This window comes from Chiloscyllium punctatum, chromosome 17 (genome assembly GCF_047496795.1).
Source record: "Chiloscyllium punctatum isolate Juve2018m chromosome 17, sChiPun1.3, whole genome shotgun sequence".
Taxonomy (NCBI): Eukaryota; Metazoa; Chordata; class Chondrichthyes; order Orectolobiformes; family Hemiscylliidae; genus Chiloscyllium; species Chiloscyllium punctatum.
In genome coordinates this window covers 73,052,671-73,077,203 of record NC_092755.1, presented here as the reverse complement: position 1 = coordinate 73,077,203, position 24,533 = coordinate 73,052,671, and the positions used below count along the sequence as shown (strand labels likewise).

General features: G+C 42.4%; 1 protein-coding gene across 1 annotated transcript in view; it reads left to right on the top strand.

The window, feature by feature from the left end:
• Window positions 1-24,533, top strand: part of LOC140487968 (leucine-rich repeat-containing protein 43-like) — a 79,488-nt gene that overhangs the window by 36,171 nt on the left and 18,784 nt on the right. Inside the window, exons 8-11 of the mRNA XM_072587441.1 lie at window positions 1,626-1,765; window positions 2,446-2,526; window positions 2,921-3,145; window positions 4,694-4,778. Of these exons, the coding sequence (XP_072443542.1) occupies window positions 1,626-1,765; window positions 2,446-2,526; window positions 2,921-3,145; window positions 4,694-4,778 (531 nt within the window). The remainder of the gene's footprint in view (window positions 1-1,625; window positions 1,766-2,445; window positions 2,527-2,920; window positions 3,146-4,693; window positions 4,779-24,533) is intronic.

Genomic DNA, 24,533 nt, shown 5'->3' with positions numbered 1-24,533 from the left:
GGGCAAGGATAGGATAAATAGACAAAGTCTTTTCCCTGGGTTGAGGGAGTCCAGAACTAGAGGGCATAGGTTTAGGGTGAGAGGGGAAAGATATAAAAGAGATTTAAGGGGCAACCTTTTCTCTCAGAGGGTGGTACATGTATGGAATGAGCTGCCTGAGGATGTGGTGGAGGCTGGTACAATTGCAACATTTAAGAGGCATCTGAATGGGTATATGAATAAGAAGGGTTCAGAGGGATATGGGCCAGGTGCTGGCAGGTGGTCAGCATGGATGGGTTGGACCGAAGGGTCTGTTTCCACGTTGTACATCTCTGTGACTCTATGACTCTGTAAATGGTTTGGGTGTGGAATGTGCAGCCTGAAAGTGAGGCGCAGCCAGGTCCAGTTGACACATTCAAGAGTATATTGGATGGTTGTTTAAATAAAAATCATATGCAAGAGTAGACTGTAGGGCAATGGCATTAATTCGTGATGCTTATTTGGAAGCTGGTGCAGATACATGGGCTGAATGGCCTCTTCTTACATCATTATTTTTCCGTGGTTCTGTGAGATGATCCCAGCTGATGGTATTCCTGGACATGTCAGATCCTGGAATGAAATCTGGCTTGACAGATCATATACTTTCTGTTTAGTTAATTGGTGTACACAGTACTCTAGGTATTACGAATGTCTTATATTAGTTTAACATTGCTTTCTTTCTCTTATATTTTTACTAATAAAGCCCAGAAAACTATGGGTTTTATTAATTGCTCATATGCCCAGGTCCTACTTCTCCTGCACCCCCTTTAGAATTGTACCCCTTATGTTATACTGTGTGTTCATGTTCTTCTTATCGAAAGATATCACCTCACATTTCTCTGCACTGAACTTTATCTACCCTCCACCTACTCCAACAAATTGTTTCTGCTCTTTCAAAGGTCTACACTTTTTCCTCACAGGTTACAAGTTTCATATTTCCCCAAACCGTGAAATTGTCCCCAATACAAAGGCCTAGGTCATAACAAATGCCAGGGAAAGCAATTCTTTCCCTGAGAGAACTCCACTACAAGTTTTTGTCCTGCCTGAAAAATATCCATTAACCATTACAGTCTGTTGCCTATCCCTCATCCAATTTTATATCCTTATTGCTACTGCCTCTTTTATAGCATGAGCTATAACTTTTCTCAGAAGTCTGTCGTGTGACAGTATATTGAATATCCGTGAACCTCAACAGCGATCCCTCATCAACCCTGTCTGTCATCCTTTCAACAAACTTTCCAGCAAATTAGTCAAACACAATTCCCCCTTTAGAAGACCATGCTGAACAATCCAATGCTCTTTCTTTGTAACAATTAACTCTATCCCGACATCATCCAGAATCCCTCCCATCCCATCACATCAATCTATCTTTTTCTATCTATTCTCTTCAAATGTCATCCATTTTTAGTTGCCTACTCTCTTCTGGTATTGAGCTTTACCTTGTAATTTTTCCTTCCTTGTTCATCTCAAATGATGTTGATCTACTGCCAATGACTGATGCCCAACACTAATTTCTACAATTCTATTGTGCAAGGCAATAGGAAACAAGGTTCTACAGAGAGGAAAATGAACCACAATTTCTTTAAATTGTTTTTTTTTCTATTCAGTATTCCCTCACAAGCTACCTCAAAAACCATGGGGAGATCCTATAGTATACAACTATACCAAGGTTCACACTGTGAAAGACTTGTATGCTCTCAAGCAATTGCTACAAAATGGTCTGACAGTAACTGTAATAGAAGAAAAGGTAGGCTTTTTGATTATCAGCTTATAATTCTGTTATGATCACAAAATTTGGAACATTGTTTTACAATATATTTTGATTTCTGCAAACATAATCAAAGAGTGAAAAGGCATGGTAGCTCAATATGCACCAAGGTAGATATGAAAGCATGTTGGGTAGACATGAAGAGTTTGCAGGATAGAAGTAGATTGAGTGAGTGGAGTCAAAACTGACAGTTGAAGTATAATGCTGGAAAATCAGAAGTTGCTCATTTTGGCAGCAAGAATGAAAAGAATGAAAATTCTGATTGGTCACAGCATTGCTATGGCATTGAAGCAGAATTTGGCCAATCAGAATCTACCAGCCTTGTCTGAGAATTAAGATTGACAGTTAATTTCTCCATGCCAGTGATGGCCCAATCAGCACCCCTTCTCACCCTTTTGCAAAATGTTCAAGTCTGTTTCTTATGTTCTAGTTCCGATATGGAACTAGAACATATGGACAAGATGAAAAGCTTCAGCTTCTAATCTCCTTTGAACAATGTACATTTGTAAAGCATTAAAATCTTGTGTTGTTTTCATAACTACTGCATTTCATTCTCTTTAAATATTATGTGTTTGGTTGGTATGCTCTAACACCTCAGACTGAACGTTTGTTAAATAATCATTTTATTTTGAGGATTAAAGTCTTGTATGTTTTCATAGATCCTGTCATGGCCTATCGAGACAGAAGATGACAAAATCCCAGAAGCTTCCATGAAAGAGAAGATCCAAGGTCCTGGAAAGGTGGTAGTAATAAATGCAGAAAAATGTAGTATGCACTGCAGAGAAAATTAAAGGGTGTTCTTATACCTTACAGTAGGTGTCATATCTTAGAGAAGATCACCTACTCCTTCAGTCCTTTCCATTAACACATTTTGCTAAAAGCTTTTCTCATTTAGAAATCCTCCAAATATTGGTAAATATTGCTCTTTCATGCCTTTAATGGGACACAATATTTAAGTTATTTTGAATGTAGTCAGAGTTATCAGTTGCAGACTCACTGGTATCAGATCAATAGGTTTTATGCCAACCTAAAATGGCCAATCATTAAATAGCAATGTACAGATGTTTGTTGTTTCTTGATGTTTGCAAATATTGATTTAGCTCTAATGTATTTTTTTCTCTCTGGAGGAATTAGGGAGGCAAAGGCAGTGCTAAAAATGCAAACGGGCAAGACAGCACAAAGGAAAAGAGGAAGTCACCTGTTTCATTTCGAAGTGATCCACCCATTCGGAAAATACTAGGGAGTTACCATATGGATTTGTACTCCATTATAACAGGAAATCATAACTACCAGACGGTTTGTGATTTAGGAGTTCCCAAGATTGAGGAAAAACTCAAGTCCCCAACACCAGAGATAAAGGTAATCTACAAATATGGACAACTTAAATAACAGGTAGAACAGGATAGTGAAGAAGGTATTTGATATGCTTCCCTTTATTAGTCGGTGCATTGAGTATTGGTGTTGGGAGATCATGTTGCAGTTATACAGGATATTGGTTAGGCCACTTTTGGAATACTGCATTCAGTTCTGGTCTCCCTGCTATGGGAAAGATGTTGTTAAACTTAAAAGGGTTCAGAAAAGATATACAGGGATGTTGCTAGGGTTGGAGGGTTTGAGCTATAAGGAGAAGCTGAATAACTTGAGGCTAGTTTCCCTGCAATGTCAGAGGTTGAGGGGTGACCTTATAGATGCTTATAAAATCATGAAAGGCATAGGTAGGATAAAATACTAAGGTCTTTTCCCCAGAGTAGGGGAGTCCAAAACTAGAGGACATAGGTTCAAGGTGAGAGGGGAAAGATTTTAAAGGGACCTAAGGGGGAAATTCTTCACACAGAGGATGGTGCATGTATGGAATGAGCTGCCAGAGAAGGTGGTGGAGTCTGGTACAATTACAATATATAAAATGCATGTGGATGGGTACAGGAATAGGAAGGGTTTGGAGGAATATGGGACAAGTGCTAGAAAATGGGACTAGATTAATTTAGGAGATCTGGTAAGCATGTACATGTTGACTTAATGGTCTGTTTTTGTGTTGTACATCTCTATGACTCTATGGCTCTACAGGAATAAGGAAGTCTTGCTGCAGCTGTAGAGGCTTGGTGAGACTAATCTCAGGGTATGTGTGTAGTTTGGTCTCTTTGCTTGTGAGAAGGTATACTTGCCAGAGGAAATGCATCAAAAGTTCACCAGACTGATTCCTGGGATGGCAATTTTGATATATAAGGAGAGATTAGACCAACTGTGCATGTATTCATTGAAGGTTAGAAGAAAGAGAGGAGATCTCATTGAAAATGTGTAAAGTTCTGACAGGACTGGATGCAGAGATGTTACTTCCCCTGGTTGAGGTCTTTAGAATAAAGGGGTCATTGTCTCAGAATATTGAGTGGGCCATCTTGGACTGAGATGAGAAGAAATGTCTTCACTCAGAAGCTAGTGAACCTGTGGAATTCTCGACTGCATAATGTTGCGGATGCCAAATCACTGAATATATTTAAGAAAGAAATAGATTTCTGGGGGCTAAAGATGTCAAGAAGTATGGAGAGATAGTGAGAATAAGGTGTTAAGATAGAGGGGAAGATATTAAGATAGAGGATCAGTCATGATCATGTTGAATGGTGGAGCAGGCTCAATGGGCTACTTCTGCCTCTATTTTCTACGTCTATGTTTCTACATTGATCTTTATACTTCTCTTCCAAGCAAGCAATGGAGGCTGTGTCATTGAATATAATCAAAACTGAATGGATTTCTGATTGAAAAGGGAACCTGGGATGATGGTGGCAAGCAGCAAAGTGCCATTCAGATCAGCCATTGACTGGCAGCGCAGGATTATTGGGCCAATGGCCTATATGTTGAATGGCTGCCCCTTGCTACTACATGTTACAGTGTAATATTTCAATTCTCCATTAGGAAACTATAAGGGGAAAAGGTGATAAGAAAAACAGTGCTGTTTCGAAATCAAGAACAAGTGCGAAATTGAAAACACCAGACAGCAGTAAGTGCAGTAATTGTCTTAGAAAGTCATGTGCCAACCTACTATGCTTCACATGGCCCGAGGCTTTGTACCCAGTGTTTGATCAATTACAATGAATCCTCACCATATTCTAAGTATTGTGAGTTACGAAATAACTGCAATAATGATGCTAACATCATGGATAAATGAAACAGATGATACTAACATTCAGGGAATGCAAAATGGGCATTAGCCTTCAGCATCTGATGCAACATCTGTCACTGAATTTGACAAAGACATGACATGAACAAAGCAATAAACAAGGTCGGCACAGAGAAACTGCCAATGAGGTGGTTATGTGGTCCAAAGAAGAAACTGAAGTATCCCATGAGAGTATCAAAATTCCAAGAGTTCTTAATTCCCAAAATGAAGTTGAAAAGACCCTAATTTAGGTCAACAATTATCTGAAAGCAGTAGAATTCTTGTTAGTGCACAGGAGGCACTTGAAACCTGTCTTTGGCAAAAGAAGGATCCTTTCTTTCCCATGTACAATTTTCCAAGTTACAAATTAGGAACTTAACCATACTAATTTGGTGAAATACAGATCAAGGGAAACCCTACAGATGAAACCTATTTCATACTTTATAATTTGAACTAATCAAACCACACAATTATGTTTTACATAGTGATTCTGATGCTGTTTCAGTTGGCTAGCTTAGCTGCATTTGTATTTATACACATGAAATGATTAACATAAGAAGCACAAAAACACCTACAATGGAACAAAAGATTTGTCAAAAATGTAAAAAGAGCTAGTTAATAGGCAAAGTTAATGGAAGAGACATTTCTCTCACCCAGTGCAGCTCCTCTGTTTGTAGTCTGGGACTTAGGCTTTACTTCACTCCCAATAGCAGCACATCTTTGAGGACATTGTGTTCCTGTGAAACAGCGTTACATATGTACCATAGAGATCCATTACTTAGATTACCTACATTGTGGAAGCAGGCCTTCGGCTCAACAAGTCCACACCGACCCGCCGAAGCACAACCCACCCAGACCCATACCCCTACATTTACCCCTTCACCTAACACTACAGGCAGTTTAGCATGGCCAATTCATCTAACCTGCACATTTTTGTTTGGGCTGTGGGAGGAAACTGGAGCACCCGGAGGAAACCCACGCAGACACGGGGAGAATGTGCAAACTCCACACAGTTGCCTGAGGTGGGAATTGAACCCGGGTCTCTGGCGCTAACCACTGCTGCCCCTGCATTTTCACCTGCTTTTCCGAGAACACAGCATAAGAACCTGTGTCACTGATAACCAACATACAAAAAAATACACACAGCAACAGAATAGAGTAAAAAGATGCAGGAGCAGAAGGATCAAATTAAATGGAATTCTTCTCAGAATTTCATATGCTTATGGACTAAATAACTGGGTTAATATCTGAGCTAAATATTAGTTGGGGAAGGGTTTTTTAAAAATGCTTTCAAGGAATGTGGGTGTTTAATGTCCATCCCTAATCACTCTTGAGAAGCTGATGGTGGGCTGCATTCTTGAAATACACAGCTGTTGTCCATTTGGAATATGACCATTTGTGGGATATACTGGTGTTAGGAAGGGAGATCCAGGACTTGTACCCAGCGACAGTGATAGAATGGTGATATAGTTCCAAGCTATAGGGTGCGTGGCTTGGAGGTGAAATTGCAGGTGGCAGTGTTAGCTCAGTGAGTTGGGGTTGGGGAATGTGGTGTGAGAATCAGAAAGGGATGGGTGAAGCCTGAGCTCAGACATTGTATCTGCTGATGTTGGTCAGTCAGGGTTGGACATCAGCAAGTGACATCTCCTTACGTGGAGACTTGAAAATCACCTCAATACAAAACTGGACCAACCAAAGCTATAAATCCCCCACAAGCAAAATCTCTTTAATAATCTTGGAAATAACTGAGGAGAATGGTGAGAGCCCATCTAAAACAACCCTCACTAATTCACAAATAACAACATCAAGGTTGAAATTTGCAATGCAAAAGAAATGAGCAATACATTCTTCCAATTATAGAATTCCTACAGTGTGGAAGCAAGCCATTCAGTCCGTTCTAAAAAGCATTCCACCCAGACCCACCCCCTCCCCTGTAACCCTGCATGTCTCATGGTTAATCCACCTAGCCTGCACATCCCCGGGCACTGTGGGCAATTTAGCGTGGCCAATCCACCTGATCTGCACATCTTTGAATTGTGGGAGGAAACAGGAGCACCCGGAAGAAACGTACGCAGACACAGGGAGAATATGCAAACTCCCCACAGACAATTGCCCGGGGCTGGAATCAAATCTAGGTGGTTGATGCTGTGAGGCAGCAGTGTTAACCACTGAGCAATCATGCCACCCTAGTCATGAGAGATCAGATCATTAGAATGGGAAAAACAAATGATTAATTTATTGCGATAGTGTGTGTTTGCATTCTTAAGTATTCTTGTTTTCCAGCAAATTTGATAGTTACCAATGAATCAGACTTTTTTTTCACAGTTTTATTTGCACTGATAAGAGAGGCAGTTCTCCCAAACTGACCAAGTGTCTCATGAACTGGAATTGTCACAAGTAGGACACACTTGTTCCCTTAATAGTGAAATACAATGCAGAAAAGTATGACTCCAGAAAACCAAATTACCAATGGTTCTAGGCTGCTGGAACTCATTAATTACACAGCTTTCACAATTCTTTGAAAATTCCTGTGGAGCAATTTGTACTTTTTGGATTATCTTTCAGAGAAAGCAAAAGGTAAAAGAGACATGGATTCAAGGATTTCAATGGATACCACACCAAAGCATCTCTTTGTTGAGTTTAAGTTATACCTGCAGCAGTGGTTGACACGAGCAGATGCAGAACATGAAATATACATGAAGAATACTATGTTCAGTCAATGATACATAAAATGCAACCATTGAAATGCATTTAAATTTTGAAATTTAGCATTAAAAATAATTGTCATTATTTTCAACCTGCCTATTCTGTTTAATTTTTTTTTGAGATTTATATTTATTTTGAGATTCAAAGTTTGTGTTTCTGGCCACTTAACCAGAATGTGGAAGTTTACATTTGTGTCACTTGACCCATAATTGAAGACAAGGTTTGGTTAGCTCAGTTGGCTGAACAGCCTGAGTTGCCTCTCTCTAATGAGAAAGCAGCCCAAAGGATCAAGTGGGATTATAGTGAGTAAATCTGGGCTGCTCTGCCTGTCTTGCTGACATTTTGAAATGGAGGGTGCAGTCTGCAGAGGGATGTAAATAAGTTAAGTGAATGGACAAAAGCTTGGCAGATGGAATATAATGTGAGGTTATACATTTTGGCAGGAGCCCTGAAGGAAGGTTACACCTAAAACGGTGACTTCTCCACCTCCTGATACTGCCTGGCTTGCTGTGTTCCTCCAGCCTCCTGCCTGTCTACCTGGGAAATATATCAGAGCTGAATATTACTTAAATTAGAAAGACTGCAGAAAGCGACAGCAGAAAGGGATTTTGGATTCCTTACGTATAAATCACAACAAGCTAGCATTCAAGCTCAGTGGGTAAAAGAGAAGTCAAATGAAATGTTGGCCTTTATTTCAAAGGGAATGAAATAGAAGAAGCAGGAGGTCCTGCTAAAACTATACATGGTACTAATTAGATCACACCTGGAATACTATGAACAGTTTTGGTCCCCTTATCTAAGGAAAGATGGTTAAGAAAGCAAATGTAATGTTGTCATTTATCTCAAGAGGATTGGAATGTAAAAGCAGCGATGTGTTACTGAGACTTTATAAAGCTCTGGTTAGGCCCCATTTAGAATACAGTGTCCAGTTTTGGTCCCCACACCTCAGGAAGAACATACTGGCACTGGAGTGTGTCCAGTGGAGATTCACACGGATGATCCCTGGAATGGTAGGCCTAACATACGATGAACAGCTGAGGATCCTGGGATTGTATTCATTAGAGTTTAGAAGGTTAAGAGGAGATCTAATAGAAACTTATAAGATAATGTACGGCTTAGGTGGATGTTGGGAATTTGATTCCGTCAGGCGGGGATACTAGGATCCATGGACACAGCCTTAGAATTAGAGGCGGGTCAATTTAAAACGGAAATGAGTACACATTTCTTCAGCCAGAGAGTGGTGGGCCTGTGGAATTCATCGCCACAGAGCGCAATGGAGGTTGGGACATTGAACATCTTTAAGGCAGAGAATGATAATTTCTTAATCTCGCAAGGAATTAAGGGATACGGGAAGAGTGCGGGTAAGTGGCATTGAAATGCCCATCGGCCATGATTGAATGGCAGAGTGGACTTGATGGACCGAATGGCCTTACTTCCACTCCTATGTCTTATGGTCTTATAGTCTTACATAGTACCATTGGAAAATGTCCAGAAAAGGTTCACTGGACGGATACCAGGTATGAAGGGATTGGCTTCTGTGCAGAAGTTGAGTAGGTCAGGATTGTACTCATTAGAATGAGAGGGAGTTATATTGAAACATACAATATTCTTAGGGGACCTGACAGGGTAGATGCCGAGAGGTTATTTTTTCCCTTGTGGGATAGTCTACGACCAGAGGACATCATCTTAGAGTAAGGGATTGCCAGTTTAAGAAGGAGATAAGAAGGAATTTCTTTTCTCAGAGGGTAGTAAATCTGTGGAATTCTTTATGACAAAGAGTTATCTAGCTTGGGTTGTTAAGGGTATTCAAGATCAAGATAGCCAGATTTTTACTCAGTAAGGTATCCAGGGCTATGGAGGTGAGGCAGGAAACCCATGGACCCAAATCCATGACCACTAACATCTAGAAGGACAAGGGTGGCAGACACATGGGAACACTATTAGCCGCAAGTTCCCCTCCAAATCACTAACCATCCAGACTTGTAAATACATTACCAATCCTTCAGTGTTACTGGGTCAAACTCCTGTAACTCCCTCCCTAATGACTCTGTGGGGAGAGACTTTGAGGTTCTCTAGGGCAGAGGGATCTGGGTGTCCTCGTTCATGAGTCACAGAAAACTAGCATGCAGGTTCAGCAGATAAAAAAGACAGTGAATGAAATGTTGGCTTTTATACCTAAGGGAACAGAATATAAACGTAAGGAAGTATTGTTGCAACTATACAAGGCATTGGTGAGACCGCATCTGGAGTATTGTGCACAGTTTTGGTCCCCTTATTACAAAAAAAGATGCAGTGATATTGGAGGCAGTTCAGAGTAGGTTCACTATATTGATCCCAGAAATGAGGGGTTTGTCATATGATGAGAAATTGTGGAATTTAGGAGACTGAGGGGAGATCAAATTGAGGTATTCAAGATGATAAAATAAACATGGAGTGGATGCTTCCTCTTGTGGGACATTCTAGGATGACAGGTCATAGTCTCAGGATAAGGGGGAGCAAACTTAAAACAGAGTTAAGGAGAAACTACTTCTCCCAAAGGGTTGTGAATCTGTGGAATTCGCTACGTCAATGTGCAGAGGATACTGGGACAGTGAGTAAATATAAGGAGGAGTTAGGCAGATTATTAATTAGTAATGGGTTGAAAAGTTATGGAGAGAAGGCAGGAAAATGAGGGTGAGAAGCATATCAGCCATGATCGAATGGAGGAGTGGACTTGATGTGCCAAATGGCCTAATTCTGCTCCTATATCTAATGAACATATAAACTTATGAATGTGGACTGTAGTGGTTCAAGAAGGCACCTTCTCAAAGACAACTAAGGACAGATAATAAATGTTGGCTCAGCCAGTGACATCCATGTGCCTCGAATGAATTAAAGTGCAGTTGACAATCAGAAGACCCAATGGGCCAAATGGCCTACTTCTGCTCCTTATAGTCATATGTGGCAATACTGTGCATCCCTCAACCGGAGGAATTGGCATTGAGTGTGATGGATTCTGGGCCTCCAGTACACTCCCCACATCCTGGGATGCCTCCAGCTGTAATGCCTTGACGTAGAGGTTGTTTGGCAGCCAGTGGATGTTACAGCTGGTCCTGGGCTTGCTGATGCATTTATTCTTCCTCAATTTCGATGTACCATCACTGTACCACAGTGACAATGACCCCAGCTACATTCATCCAATGAAACTATATAGGGAATATATGAAACAGGACCAGTCTTTAGTAATGGGAGCAATCAACATTTGCATCACTCATACATGACATTTTAGCATTGTCTCCATTCAGCCCTACAAGGAGAAATGCTTCCAACATTCTCTTGAAGCTGTGTGTCTGTCTGTCTGTGTGACTGCCTCTGTGTGTGTGTGTATGTATGTGTGTGTGTATGTGTGTGTGTGTATATGTATGTTCATGAACAGCAAGTGGTATTGTGACATTGTCTCCCGGTTCTGGAAGTCGCTGCTGCACACTGGCCTTGGAGTCCCATGCAGCCAATAAAAAAGTTAGAGGGAATGCTGAATGCTTCTACATGGAACTTTAGCATAGGAACCTTATTCCAATGTAGCACTAGGCATGTTATGTCAAGACAGAGGATGATTGTAAATGCAGTAGGGTTACCAATATTATGCTCCCCCAAATCCCCAGAAAGGCAGCATTGCATACAAAATCATGGTGGTGAATACTTCCAGTTAAAGGTGAGAGGACATCAGCTCTGTGACCTCGAATAGTCTGTCAGGTCTTGAATTGTGTTTGTGAATTGTAGCCTGTAGGTGAGACTTGTAAGGCCACCTGTGATTACCTCTGCTTCTCAGAGGTGACAATGATCAAGATGCAATAACCAATGACGTGGGAAGATTACTTGGGACCAGGATTGGTATCCCATCAGTTGGACACTGTGGGGTTTCACCTGCAGGGGAATATGATTACAGATGACTTTAATTTGAACTGTGTAAGTGCTTCATTCATGCAAATTTCTCTTGAAGGGCCTCACATTGCTCACAAGTAAGAGTTCATGCTTAGAAAAAAATAAAACACTTACATTGTGTGCTCCAGGTGTGTTCACAACCATTTGCATTTCCATCAGGTATCTATGGTGGATATGGGAGATAGTGCAGGTTGCACTTGGCACAGGGAGTCACAGGTTCCATCTGGTAAACCATGAATTTGCATGTTGCTTTCTTCCCTGCCTTCCCTGCAAGCCATCAACACTGAACTGCCATCACACCACTTTGAATTACACGTTCACTTCCCGACATTATCCCCTGAGCCCCACCCTACAGCTTAACAGAGGGATAATGGAGCGATATTACATTGAAACTTTGTCAGTCTCTGAAACAGAAGTATGCCTTTTAGATATAAAAGAGACAACATTGTGAAGAGAAACTGATATAGTCAGCAGATAATGCTCTGTGTAAGCAGCCATCCCCACAAGGACCACAAAATTAAGATGCACAAGAGCTTTGCAAAATACTGTGAGATCATAAGGGGAGATTTTACAAGATCTGCATTAAGGCACACTGAACTAGTTTGTACTGTGACAACATTAGACAGGGCAGAACTGTAAAGGAGCGCAGCTCATCTTCCTACACATAAATTATTGGAAGGAAAAATAATCAACTCCTGTATAAATATATCATTCAGCCCATTCAGTTTTCCATGTGTTTACTGTACAGAGACATTGCAGACACTCTGCTTCTGCTCCCGCTCCCGTTCCCATTCCCATTCCCATTCCCAGTCCCGTTCCCATTCCCATTCCCAGTCCCGTTCTCTGCTTTTCTATTTCTCTGCCTCCTCCACCTTTTACTAATCCTTTGATCTCCAAAGACTATTATTTAGCTCCAGCTGCCTGGAGTGCAGTGGAGTGTGAGATCCTCCTACTGTGGCTTTAAACACGATGAAGAATTTCAACCGTTGTTTATAGAATGCAAACTTTCCTTAATTGAATGGGCTAAACCATGATTCTGGCCCCATTAGTTTAAATGGCGTGTTTATTGCAAGGTTTTCTTATAAAGAGAGATTGCATAAGAATGAGGTTGCATTACATCAGAAGCGACTGTACTCTCCACTTGCCTGGATGCTGGGTAAATGCACCTCCAACAACCCTCAAGAAGCTCAATGCCATTCAGAACAAGGTAGTTAACTTGCCTGCAGGGCCAGTGCAACCATGAAGGCAACATGGCTGTCGCCTAGGGTTGAAAATGTGTTGCTGGAAAAGCGCAGCAGGTCTGGCAGCATCCAAGGAGCAGGAGAATCGACGTTTCGGGCATAAGCCCTTCTTCAGGAATGTTGCTTAGGGTACCAAGATGTGGTGGGATGGGAATGCAGCCATGGTTTTATACCCACTATGCCAGGGTCTGCAGCCATGCTGTTATAGCCACAACGCCAGGGACTGCAGCCATGGCGTTACAGCCACTACGCCAGGGACTGCTGTTATGGCGTTATAGCCACTACACCAGGGACTGCCACTATGGTGTTATAGCCATTACGCCAGGGACTGCCACTATGGTGTTATAGCCACTACGCCAGGGACTGCCGCTATGGTGTTATGGCCACTATGCCAGGGACTGCCACTATGCAGTTATAGCCACTACGTTACGGATAGCCGCCATGGCGTTATGGGCACTACGCCAGGGACTGCCGCTATGGTGTTATGGCCACTACGCCAGAGACTGCCGCTATGGCATTATAGCCATTATGCCAGGGACTGCCACTATGGCATTATAACCACTACACCAGAGACTGCCACTATGGTGTTATGGCCACGGACTGCCGCTATGTTGTTATAGCCACTATGCCAGGGGCTGCTGCTATGGTGTTATGGCCACTATGCCAGGGCCTGCAGCTATAGTATTATAGCCACTACGCCAGGGACAGCCACTATGCAGTTATAGCCACTACGCCAGGGACTGCCACCATGGCAATATAACCACTATGCCAGGGACTGCCGCTATGCAGTTATAGCCACTATGTCAGGGACTGCCACTATGGCATTATGCCCACTACGCCAGAGACTGCCGCTATCGTGTTATGGCCACTACGTTACGGATAGCCGCTGTGGGGTTATGGGCACTACGCCAGGGACTGCAGCCATGGTGTTATGGCCACTACGCCAGAGACTGCCACTATGGTGTTATAGCCACTACGCCAGAGACTGCCACTATGGTGTTATGGCCACTACGCCAGAGACTGCCGCTATGGCGTTATAGCCACTTTGCCAGGGACTGCCGCTATGGTGTTATGTCCACCCCAGGGATTGCCGCTTTGGTGTTATAGCCACTACGCCAGAGACTGCCACTATGGCGTTATAGCCACTACGCCAGGGACTGCCACTATGGTGTTATAACCACTACGCCAGGGACTGCCACTATGGTGTTATAGCCACTACACCAGGGATTGCTGCCATGGCGTTATAGCCACTACGCCAGGGACTGCCACTATGGTGTTATAGCCACTACACCAGGGATTGCTGCCATGGCGTTATAGCCACTACGCCAGGGACTGCCACTATGGCATTATGTCCACCCCAGGGATTGCCGCTTTGGCGTTATAGCCACTACGCCAGAGACTGCCACTATGGCATTATAGCCACTACGCCAGGGACTGCCGCTATGGCGTTATGGCCACTATGCCAGGGACTGCCGCTATGGCGTTATGGCCACTATGCCAGGGACTGCCGCTATGGTGTTATAGCCACTACGCCAGAGACTGCCGCTATGGTGTTATGGCCACTACGCCAGAGACTGCTGCTATGGTGTTATGGCCACTACGCCAGAGACTGCCGCTATGGCATTATAGCCACTATGCCAGGGACTGCCGCTATGGTGTTATGGCCACTACGCCAGAGACTGCCACTATGGTGTTATGGCCACTACGCCAGGGACTGCCACTATGGTGTTATGGCCACTACGCCAGCGACTGCCGCTATGGCATTATGGCCACTATGCCAGGGACTGCCACTATGACCTTATGGCCACTATGCCAGAGACTGCCGCTATGGTGTTATAGCCACTATGCCAGGGACTGCCGCTATGGTGTTATGGCCACTACGCCAGAGACTGCCGCTATGGTGTTATAGCCACTACGCCACGGACTGCAGCCATGGAGTTATAGCCATTACGCCAGGGAATGCTGCAATGGCGTTATGGCCACTACGCCAGGGACTGCCACTATGGCGTTATAGCTACTACGCCAGAGACTGCCGCTATGGCATGATAGCCACTATGCCAAGGAATGCCGCTATGGTGTTATAGGCACTACGCCAGGTACTGCTGAAATGGTGTTATGGCCACTACACCAGGGACTGCCGCTATGGCATTTTGGCCACTATGCCAGGGACTGCTGCTATGACTTTATGGCCACTACGCCAGGGACTGCCGTTATGACTTTATGGCCACTACGCCAGGGACTGCCACTATAGCGTTATAGCTACTATGCCAGGGTCTGCCGCTTTGGTGTGATAGCTACTATGCCAAGGAATGCTGCTATGGTGTTATAGATACTACGCCAGGGACTGCCGCTATGGCATTATAGCCACTACGCCAGAGATTGTCGCTATGGCGTTATAACCACTACGCCAGAGACTGTCGCTATGGCATTATAGCCACTACGCCAGAGATTGTCGCTATGGCGTTATAGCCACTACGCCAGAGACTGCCACTATGGCAGTATAGCCACTACGCCAGGGACTACTACTATGGCGTTATGGCCACTACACTAGAGACTGCCGCTATGGCACTATGGTCACTACAGCAGGGACTGCTGCTATGGCATTATGGCCACTACGCCAGAGACTGCCGTTATGGCATTGTAGCCACTATGCCAGGGACTGCCACTATGGCATTATAGCCACTATGCCAGGGACTGCCGCAATGGTGTTATCGCCACTACGCCAGGGCCTGCAGCTATAGTATTATAGCCACTATGCCAGGGACTGCCACCATGGTGTTATAACCACTATACCAGGGAATGTCACTATGGCGTTATGGCCACTACGCCAGGGACTGCTGCTATAGCGTTATAGCCACTATGCCAGGGACTGCTGCTATGGTGTTATAGCCACTATGCCAGGGACTGCCGCAATGGTGTTATGACCTCAGTGCCATGGCGAAAGACTGAAGTGTCTGAAATCTTGAAGTAGATTTGCCAATCTGCCAGGAGCTAGTATTTTCTTTGCTGCCACTCTAACTTCTGTGGTGCCCACTGGTTTTGATATCTTGACAACAGCTCACATCCAATTGTAGCCCATTTTCAGCTGCCTTCTTCCTTCATTGATCACCTAAAGAGCTTTAGTTGCCAACCCTGGGATCCATTTCCTGCTGTCACTCATGTTTTTCTTATTGTGCTTTTGGTTTCGATACTGTGTCAGACCCACCTGCTCCTAGGTGCCACACCCTTTAGTCCAATCTGCCTTCCTTCAGTGATCACACTAGGAGCACCTCACACTCCTGTACTCTATACACCAGTTTGGAAAGCACTGCCTGGAATTGCAGTGGAAGATGAACAGAGTAAGCACAGGCATAAATGGGCTGAATGGCATCCTCGTGTAATGTTCTTATTTTTTAAGAACAGCTAGTTCAGTTGTATGTGATTGCTTCATTCTCACTTCTGCTTTCAGATAACTATGATTTTATTAAGTTCAGTCACAGTCAGTATTGCTGACTGTGCTATTTTTGAGTAGACTGATGTAGAGCTATTGCAAAAATGTGGTGACTGTGGTGTCAAGGATATTCAATGCTCAGACTTTAAAGATTTGTCTGTGGTTGAGGGACAATCTGATCTGTTAGTCATGAAAAAGTTAACTGTATACTTAATCTTGAGTAGTGCATCTTTTCTTTCAGGTTCAGTGAATTTCCTTCTGAGAGCTACCCTTGTTGAGTAGGGTTAAACTGATCACTGGTATTGAGCCTCTGAGCTTTGTGTTTTTTCAATATATTATAGTATCTTAAGTGCCATGCATGGTTTTCTGCTCAGAAGTGAAAAGTTTTGTTTTCTGATGGCATTGGTCAGTTCTACATACTATTGATCTCTGCTTCTTCAAGAGCACCCTCTGTAATCCTTTGATTTTTGAGTGATTCGCTGCCTACATCAAGCAGTTCACTGTTGGTGGGTTGGAGTTCCATTCTCTTCAGCCAAAGCATGTTTTTCAAACAATGCTGTAACATTCACCCGAGTATCAAGTTTGAAATAGTTGGATGATCATTAACCCATATGATCCCTGTCACGTTTGCTTCAGATGAGTCACCTATTCCTCCCAGTAAAGGTTGACTTAGATCTCCCATTGGTTGAACACCACCCTCTAAAGGCAAAGATTTTCCTACAATGATACCTGCAGTAAGGCATTAACTTGTTTGACTATGTAATCATTATTAACTCTGTAGTTCAAAGGTTGTTTTTGACTTTTGCAGAGTCTTTGGAAATGTCCCACTTTCTCACAGAAATTGGGTTGGCAGGATTGGATGGACATTGTTTTCACTTGTGTATTTCTCTTAATTCCACATCCAAACCTGTGTGCTTTAGCATCAAAGGGTTTGAAGACATTTTGTGATATGCCTTCATATGATATTTTTGTACATTAGGAGACTGGTGAACTGTTGAATATCTTGAGATAGAATGGCTTTCTGTTCCCATCATGTCCTTTTTTCCAGAGTGCACTATCTACCATGATCTTGAAAGTAATGAAAAGTAATTGTAATTTTAAAAAGAATCATTAAAGGGGTGAGTGTGTCACTGGATAGGCCAGCATTTATTGTTTAGTTCAGAGTCAACCACATTGCTGTGGGCCTAGAGTCACATGTAGGCCAGACCAGATCAGACTGGCAGTTTCTTTCCCTAATGGACATCAGGTGGGTTTTTCCTGACAATTAATTTATGGTCATCATTAGTGTGGACATTAAAAACAAATTCAACCATCTGTTGTGGCAGGATTCAAACCTAGGTCACCAGAACATTACCTGTGTCACTGGATTAACAGTCCAATGATAATACCGCCAGGCCATCCCCTCTCCATGTTCTTATAATATTGTCAAATGCGTTTGTCACTTCTCTTACATTCTGTTGTTTTAAAACATGAACTGTTGTTGGATCTACGAGTTCACTTATTCTTTGCCAGGCTGCTTTGATAATCCTAAATAGTAAAGAAATAAATCCTAAATAAATTCTGTTTTGCATGAATTGTCTTTTCCATATAATCCAGTTTAATATCCTGTCTGAGGTATTTGTGATTTTAAATCTGCTAAGAAGTGTAGTATTTTTCCCATTGTCATTGTAGTTAATTGCAGCTGCTCCTCTTATTTAAGTTATTTTTTGAAAAATGTTGCAATTATTAAATATATTCTGTAAATGTGACTAGGTTTGCTGTTCAGGGTTTTAAATTACACAATCACTTCAAATGTATTAAATGTTGAATCTTCCCAAGCAAGCTTTGTTTAAAAGTTTAATCCAAGATGGGGGATCCAAGATGGCGGCGACCCAGCAAGTCTGAGTCTATAGTGCTCCTCCCAAGACTTGGGCAAAGTGGGCCACCCGCCTCCTCCACACTCACCAAATCACTTAAAATAGTTTTTACTTAATGTAATTAGTTGCTCAGTACTGAATTTAAACAATTTAATTTCCTGTAAAAATGACTAAAGGGAAGGGAGCCCGCAGTTCTCAGCAGGCAGGAACCCCTCCCCCACCCTCTCCAGCTGCAGCAGAGGTGTCTGCAGCCGCCCCGGGGGGACTTACCTACGGTGATGAGCCTTGTGGAAATAATCTCCAAACTTGACGCGAAGATTGACGCCTTCATTGAAGAGTCCCGGAGCCGATGGAATTCACTCTTGGCTGCGTTACAAAAGCACGACCGAAACATCGAAGAAATCAAGCGCCGAGTCGGAGGGGTGGAGCTAAAGACCGCGACCTCCGAGGCCATAGCAGAATCGGCCGTGGATCGGGTCCGGACTCTCGAGCAGTGAGTCTGGACTTTAGAGAGTCATATTGACGACCTCGAGAATTGAGGTAGTCGAAAAAATATTCGTTTGCTGGGCCTTCCCGAACGGGAAGAGGAAGGCCAGCTTACAGCGTTTCTCGAACAGTGGCTTCCACAGCTTTTAAATCTAGAGGCTGGATCAGGCCAGGTAAGGGTGGAATGGGCCTACCGGGTTGCAATACGCGGGCCCGGCTCAAACCAGCGCCCCCACCCAGTCCTGTTCCGGCTGCAGAGCTATAAGGAGAGGCAGATATTCTTAGAAGTTTCCAGAAATCTTGGGAAAGATCCCAAAGCTATGATTTATAAAGGATGCAAGATTGTGTTATTCCAGGACTTTTCTCCAGCTGTGGTCCAAAAGAAGAAGGCGTTTGACGAAGCGAAGAAGTGTTTAAGGGACTTAAATATTCAGTAATCCTTGCGCTACCCAGTGACGCTACACTTTAACCATGAAGGTAAAAACAATGACTGCAGATGCTGGAAACCAGATTCTGGATTAGTGGTGCTGGAAGAGCACAGCAGTTCAGGCAGCATCTGAGGAGCAGTAAAATCGACGTTTTGGGCAAAAGCCCTTCATCGGGAATAAAGCTTGTAAAGAGAGGAGGAAAACTTCTTCAAGGCAGGCATCCTTGCAAGAGGATTGGCAGTAGGGTTAAAATCAACGAGGTAAAAACAATGACTGCAGACGCTGGAAACCAGATTCTGGCTTTATTCCTGATGAAGGGCTTTTGTCCGAAATGTTGATTTTACTGCTCCTCGGACGCTGCCTGAACTGCTGTGCTCTTCCAGCACCACTAATCCAGAATTTAACCATGAAGGGTCCATCTATAACTTCGGATCGCCGGTGAAGGCCAAGGAATTTTTGGACTCTCTTAGATAAATTGTAAGAGTTAATTGATGTTGTTTTGCTCTCCCCCAAACCCCCCCCCCCAGTTACATCCCTTTTTTTATATTAATCCCTTTCATTATCTTACTGTTTAATATTATCTTCAGGGGGTGGGGAGAGAGGTTTATTTATTTGTTCTCTACTTAGCGATTTTCTTCCCCCCGCCTTTTTCTTTATATATATAGGCCAGGGGGTCTAGTTAATGTTGGTGGGGGGAGGTGGTTACCTTATCCTGTTTTATCTCTGTCTTTAGGAGCGGGGTTGTTTTCCCCTGTTATTTTGTATTACTATATTTAATTATTACTTGTTGAGACTGTGTAATTTTATAGTTATATATGTTTATACATGGTATTAACATTACCAAATATATCCAGGTGTTGGTGTGGGTGGGGGGGGGGAGGGGTAGGGTGCTCACTGTTAACTCTAGCTCTGTAGTATATTTGAATTTTCTTCATCCTATCATGGGGTGCTTGGGTCAAGGGTGGGGCACTGGTTGGGAGAGGATATGATGGGCTTTTGGAAAGGAAGTGATGCCCCCTGGGAACAAGGGGGAAAATCTCGATTTAAATACTTTTTTTTATTTAGAAATAGTTTTTTATAATATTGATGTGAGTGTATTAAAGAGCCTTTATTTTTGTGAATTTTATATGCTCTATGTTCGGGATGTTCTGGATAGGGTTTCCCGTTCCGAGGGGTCTCGGACTTGTCCGGACGATCATGGTTAATCAGTCGGTTAAATGGTGCACCTGGAATGTCAAGGGAAGTAATTCACCTTGAAAGGAAGAAAATATTATCAAACCTCAAGAAAGAAAGGGTTGATATAGCTCTCCTACAGGAGACACACTTGTTGGATAAAGAACACTTGAAATTACGACAGGGTGGATTTGATCAGGCCTTCTTTTCTTCCTTCAGCTCAAAAAGCAGGGGAGTTGTTACCCTTATTTGGAAGAATTTCCCTTTCAAAATCCTAAATCAGATAAAAGACGAATCTGGACGATATATTCTGATTAAAATCCTTATAAATGGAGAGGAATATGGGATCTTAAATCTGTATTGTCCCCCAGCACATCCTTTTAAATTTATAACAGAAGCCTTCTCAAAATTGATGGCTCTCGGTGCTCGTCACACAATTATAGGGGGAGATTTTAATTTTATTATGGATCCGGAAATAGAGAGGATTCCCAAGAGTACTGCAGGAGTATCTCCCAGATCTAGACAATTGGTGGATCTGAACAAAGAATTAGGACTAGTAGATGTATGGAGATGCCTTCATCCACAGGGCAGAGATTTCTCTTTTTACCCCAATCCACATAAATGTCATACCAGAATTTTTGCTCCCTTGATTTTTTTAAATTCCATATCATCCTGTAAAATAGGCTGTATAGCAATTTCCGATTACGCTGCTGTATATATGGAAATCAAGGCGAGGAACAATGAGACATCCCCCCAGCAATGGCGTATGGACCCCTTCCTGATGAAAGATAGTAAATTTGTAAAGTACCTCTCTCAAGAATTTAAAACTGTTTTAGAAATTAATTCAGGTACGGCTAGCAACCCATCAATGATGTGGGAGACCATCAAAGCACGAGGTTTGATCGTTTCATACTCAGCGACCCAGAAAATATTAAAGGGAGAACAACAGCGTCTGCTCGAAGCTCGCTAAAAAGCGGCTGAAGCAGCATACGCTGACAGACCTTCTATTATTAAAGTACAAAGGATTACGGCCCTTAGGACAGCTCTGAATATCACACTTACCCAAATGGCTAAGAGGGAAATATTATTTGCAAAACAAAGGTTATATGAATTTGGCGATAAACCTGGTAGATACTTAGCATTTCTCGCAAAGAAATAAAAGGCCTCTCAAACTATCACATCTATCAAGGAAAGTACGGGTATTCTGACTCATGATCATAAAAGGATTAACGCAATCTTTAGAAAATTTTATTCTGATTGATATAAATCGCAGGATTACGAAGACAGGAGGATGCAGTCATTTTTTGAAAACCTGACCTTTCCAGACCTAATTCCGGTACAGGTATCGGTCCTGAATGTTCCCCTAAGAATCCAAGAAATACTTGATGCAATCAGGCAACTTCAGAGCAGTAAGGCACCGGGCCCAGATGGCTTTCAAGTTGAGTTTACAGGAATATTGGCTGGTCCACTTATGGACATGTATAACTACTCATAGAGTCAGGGCTGTCTCCCGCCTTCGCTGAAAGAGGCGAATATCTCTCTTATCCTCAAAAAAGGAAAGGACCCAGAAGATTGTGTCATATAGACCAATATCCTTGCTAAATGTAGATTTTAAAATCCTCTCTAAAATGTTAGCATTGAGGCTAGAAAGGGTATTGCCACACATCATAAAAGAGGATCAGACGGGGTTTATTAAGGGCTGTAGATCATCCAATAATGTTAGAAGGGTTTTGAATGTGATTCAAGCCTGCCATCAGGGAAAGATACCAGGAGTAGTAGTCTCATTAGACGTGGAAAAGGCATTTGACAGGGTTGAATGGTCATATCTGTTTTACACATTGGAAAGGTTTGGTGTTGGACAGGTGTTTACCAAATGGGTCTCAACACTGTATAGTGATCCCAAAGCAGTTGTGGTTACCAATGGATTAGGTTCGGATAGCTTCAGTGTGGGTAGGGGCTGCCGTCAGGGATGTCCTCTCTCGCCATTGCTATTTACGTTAATAATTGAGCCACTAGCAGAAGCTATACAGGTTGACCCTAATATAACGGCCCTGAGGATTGGTACAGGTAAACATAAAATTACCCTTTATGCAGATGATGTTCTTCTATTTCTCAGTAATCCTTTGATGTCCGTGCCTCGCTTAATCCAAGTTATTAATACATTTAGTGCATTTTCAAGCTATAAAATTAATTTTTCAAAAGCGAAGGCTATGCCAATGGGTGGCCTTGCGAGTATACCCCACTTATTGGACGGATCCCATTTTCCCTTTCATTGGTCCCTGGAGGGTTTCTTATATTTAGGCATTTTTATTACCCCAGTATTTGGTCAGTTGTATAAGGCTAACTTGTGCATTTACTGGAAAGGATAAGGCAGGACCTCCAGCGATGGGGAGACCTTCCAATTTCCTGGCTGGGTAGAATAGCACTAATTAAAATGAATGTCCTGCCCCATCTCCTATACCCTATGAGAATGCTTCCGGTGATGCTGCCGAGGCTGGCACTACGTAAATTATATGGCTGGCTGGGTTCCTTTATCTGGAATCATAGACGGCCCCTCATTAAGCTGAAGAAGTTACAGCTTCCACAGGCAAGGGGAGGATTGGACTTCCCAGATTTTCGGAAATATCAGTTAAGTTCCCTATTAAGTTACATAGCTGATTGGGTCTTGTCTGACCTGCAATCAATCTGGCTGGACATCGAGGCTTCTCAAGTAAAATGCCCACTTATTAACCTCTTGTTTTCAGACAAGAGGAAAATCATTACGGATCAATGTAAAAACCCTATAATACTAAACACAATTAAAGCTTGGAATATAATGCAGCAAAATGAGGGCAACTCACATAAAACATCCGCCTATGCCCCAATAGTGGGAGCATGGGGATTCCAACCGGGGCTTACAGATGCCACTTTTAAACTCTGGAGATCCAGGAGTATCTCCTGTTTGGAGGATCTGTTTAAAGAAGGGGTCCTAATGTCTTTGAACAGCTGCATCAGAAATTTGGTTTACATAATGATGATCTCTTTCGATACTTCCAAATTTGAGATTACATACAGAAGAAGACTATGCTATTAGATAGTCTTTATAAATCAGATAGAGAACGTAGAGTGTTATGGCCAATGGGGGTATCTTCGGTCAGCACTATTTATAATTTATTACATGATGAAGTATCGGGAGATATGGACAATCTGCTTAAAATTTGGGATCAGGATTTGGGACTGGAAATCTCTATAGAAATGTGGAATGACATTTGGGAAAATGCCAGAAAAATCTCCATTTGCAACAGAACTCAGGCCACTCAGTTGAAGATACTTCATAGGGCCCATATAGCACCGGACCGATTGGCGAAATTTAAGGCAGGAGCATCTCCAATGTGTCCCAAATGCAAAATAGAGGTGAGCACTCTTGTACGTTGCTTATGGACCTGTCATAAGAACTGTAGATATTGGATTAAAGTAGCAAGTGCTCTGACAGAAATCTTAGGAACGGAAATTAGAGTGGACCCTGTGTCTCTCCTTTTGGGCTTTTCGAACTTACCCTCCCTGGACATGTACAGGAAGAGACTATTTTCTATTGTCCCTTTCTGTGCAAGGAAAAATATTTTGGTGAACTGGGTGGCTGAGGGCCCCCCGGACTTTCAAATTGGCACAGAATGATCATGGAATGTATTCCCCTTGACTTCCTTACAAATATGGTGCACCAAAAGACCGAATTATTCCATAAAATACGTCAGCCCTTCTTGAATTACACAAATACAGATATTTCAGCCATCCTAACAAGGGCTTTTATTTAATTGAGATGGTGAACCTGGCTGGTCCGAGGCTCCTTGGGAGAGGAATCCCGCACGAATACGGGTTTTGTTATGATTTGATGTTAACACACTCCGAGCATGTATCGCACTACTCAATTTCTGTGTTTTTTTTTCCCCTGAATAATGTAAGAGACTTAATTATACACTCTGGTTAGTTGTAGGTTAGATTAGTAGTTAGTTGAGTTTTGTTTTTCTTCTCTTGGTATCTCTTTTTTCGGTTTGATAGATTTTGGTTATTATTTATTTAAGATTTAATTGTATATTAATGTTTATACTTGGGATTTTTTTATTTGTAAACTTGTAAAAATATGTTAAATTTTCGATAAAAATATCTATTAAAAAAAAGTTTAATTTATCTTTCACAAAGTGAATTCTATGAATATTTGTCATAAATAAGTTTTGTTGTTTTAGTAAACGTTTTTTCCTTCTATCTTTTCATTTTCCTTTTCTGTAATTTCAACTAAAAAAAGTGCTGAATGTTTCAGAGTTATATTAGATTCCCTACAGTGTGGCCCTTCAGCCCAACCAGTCCACACTAACCCTCTG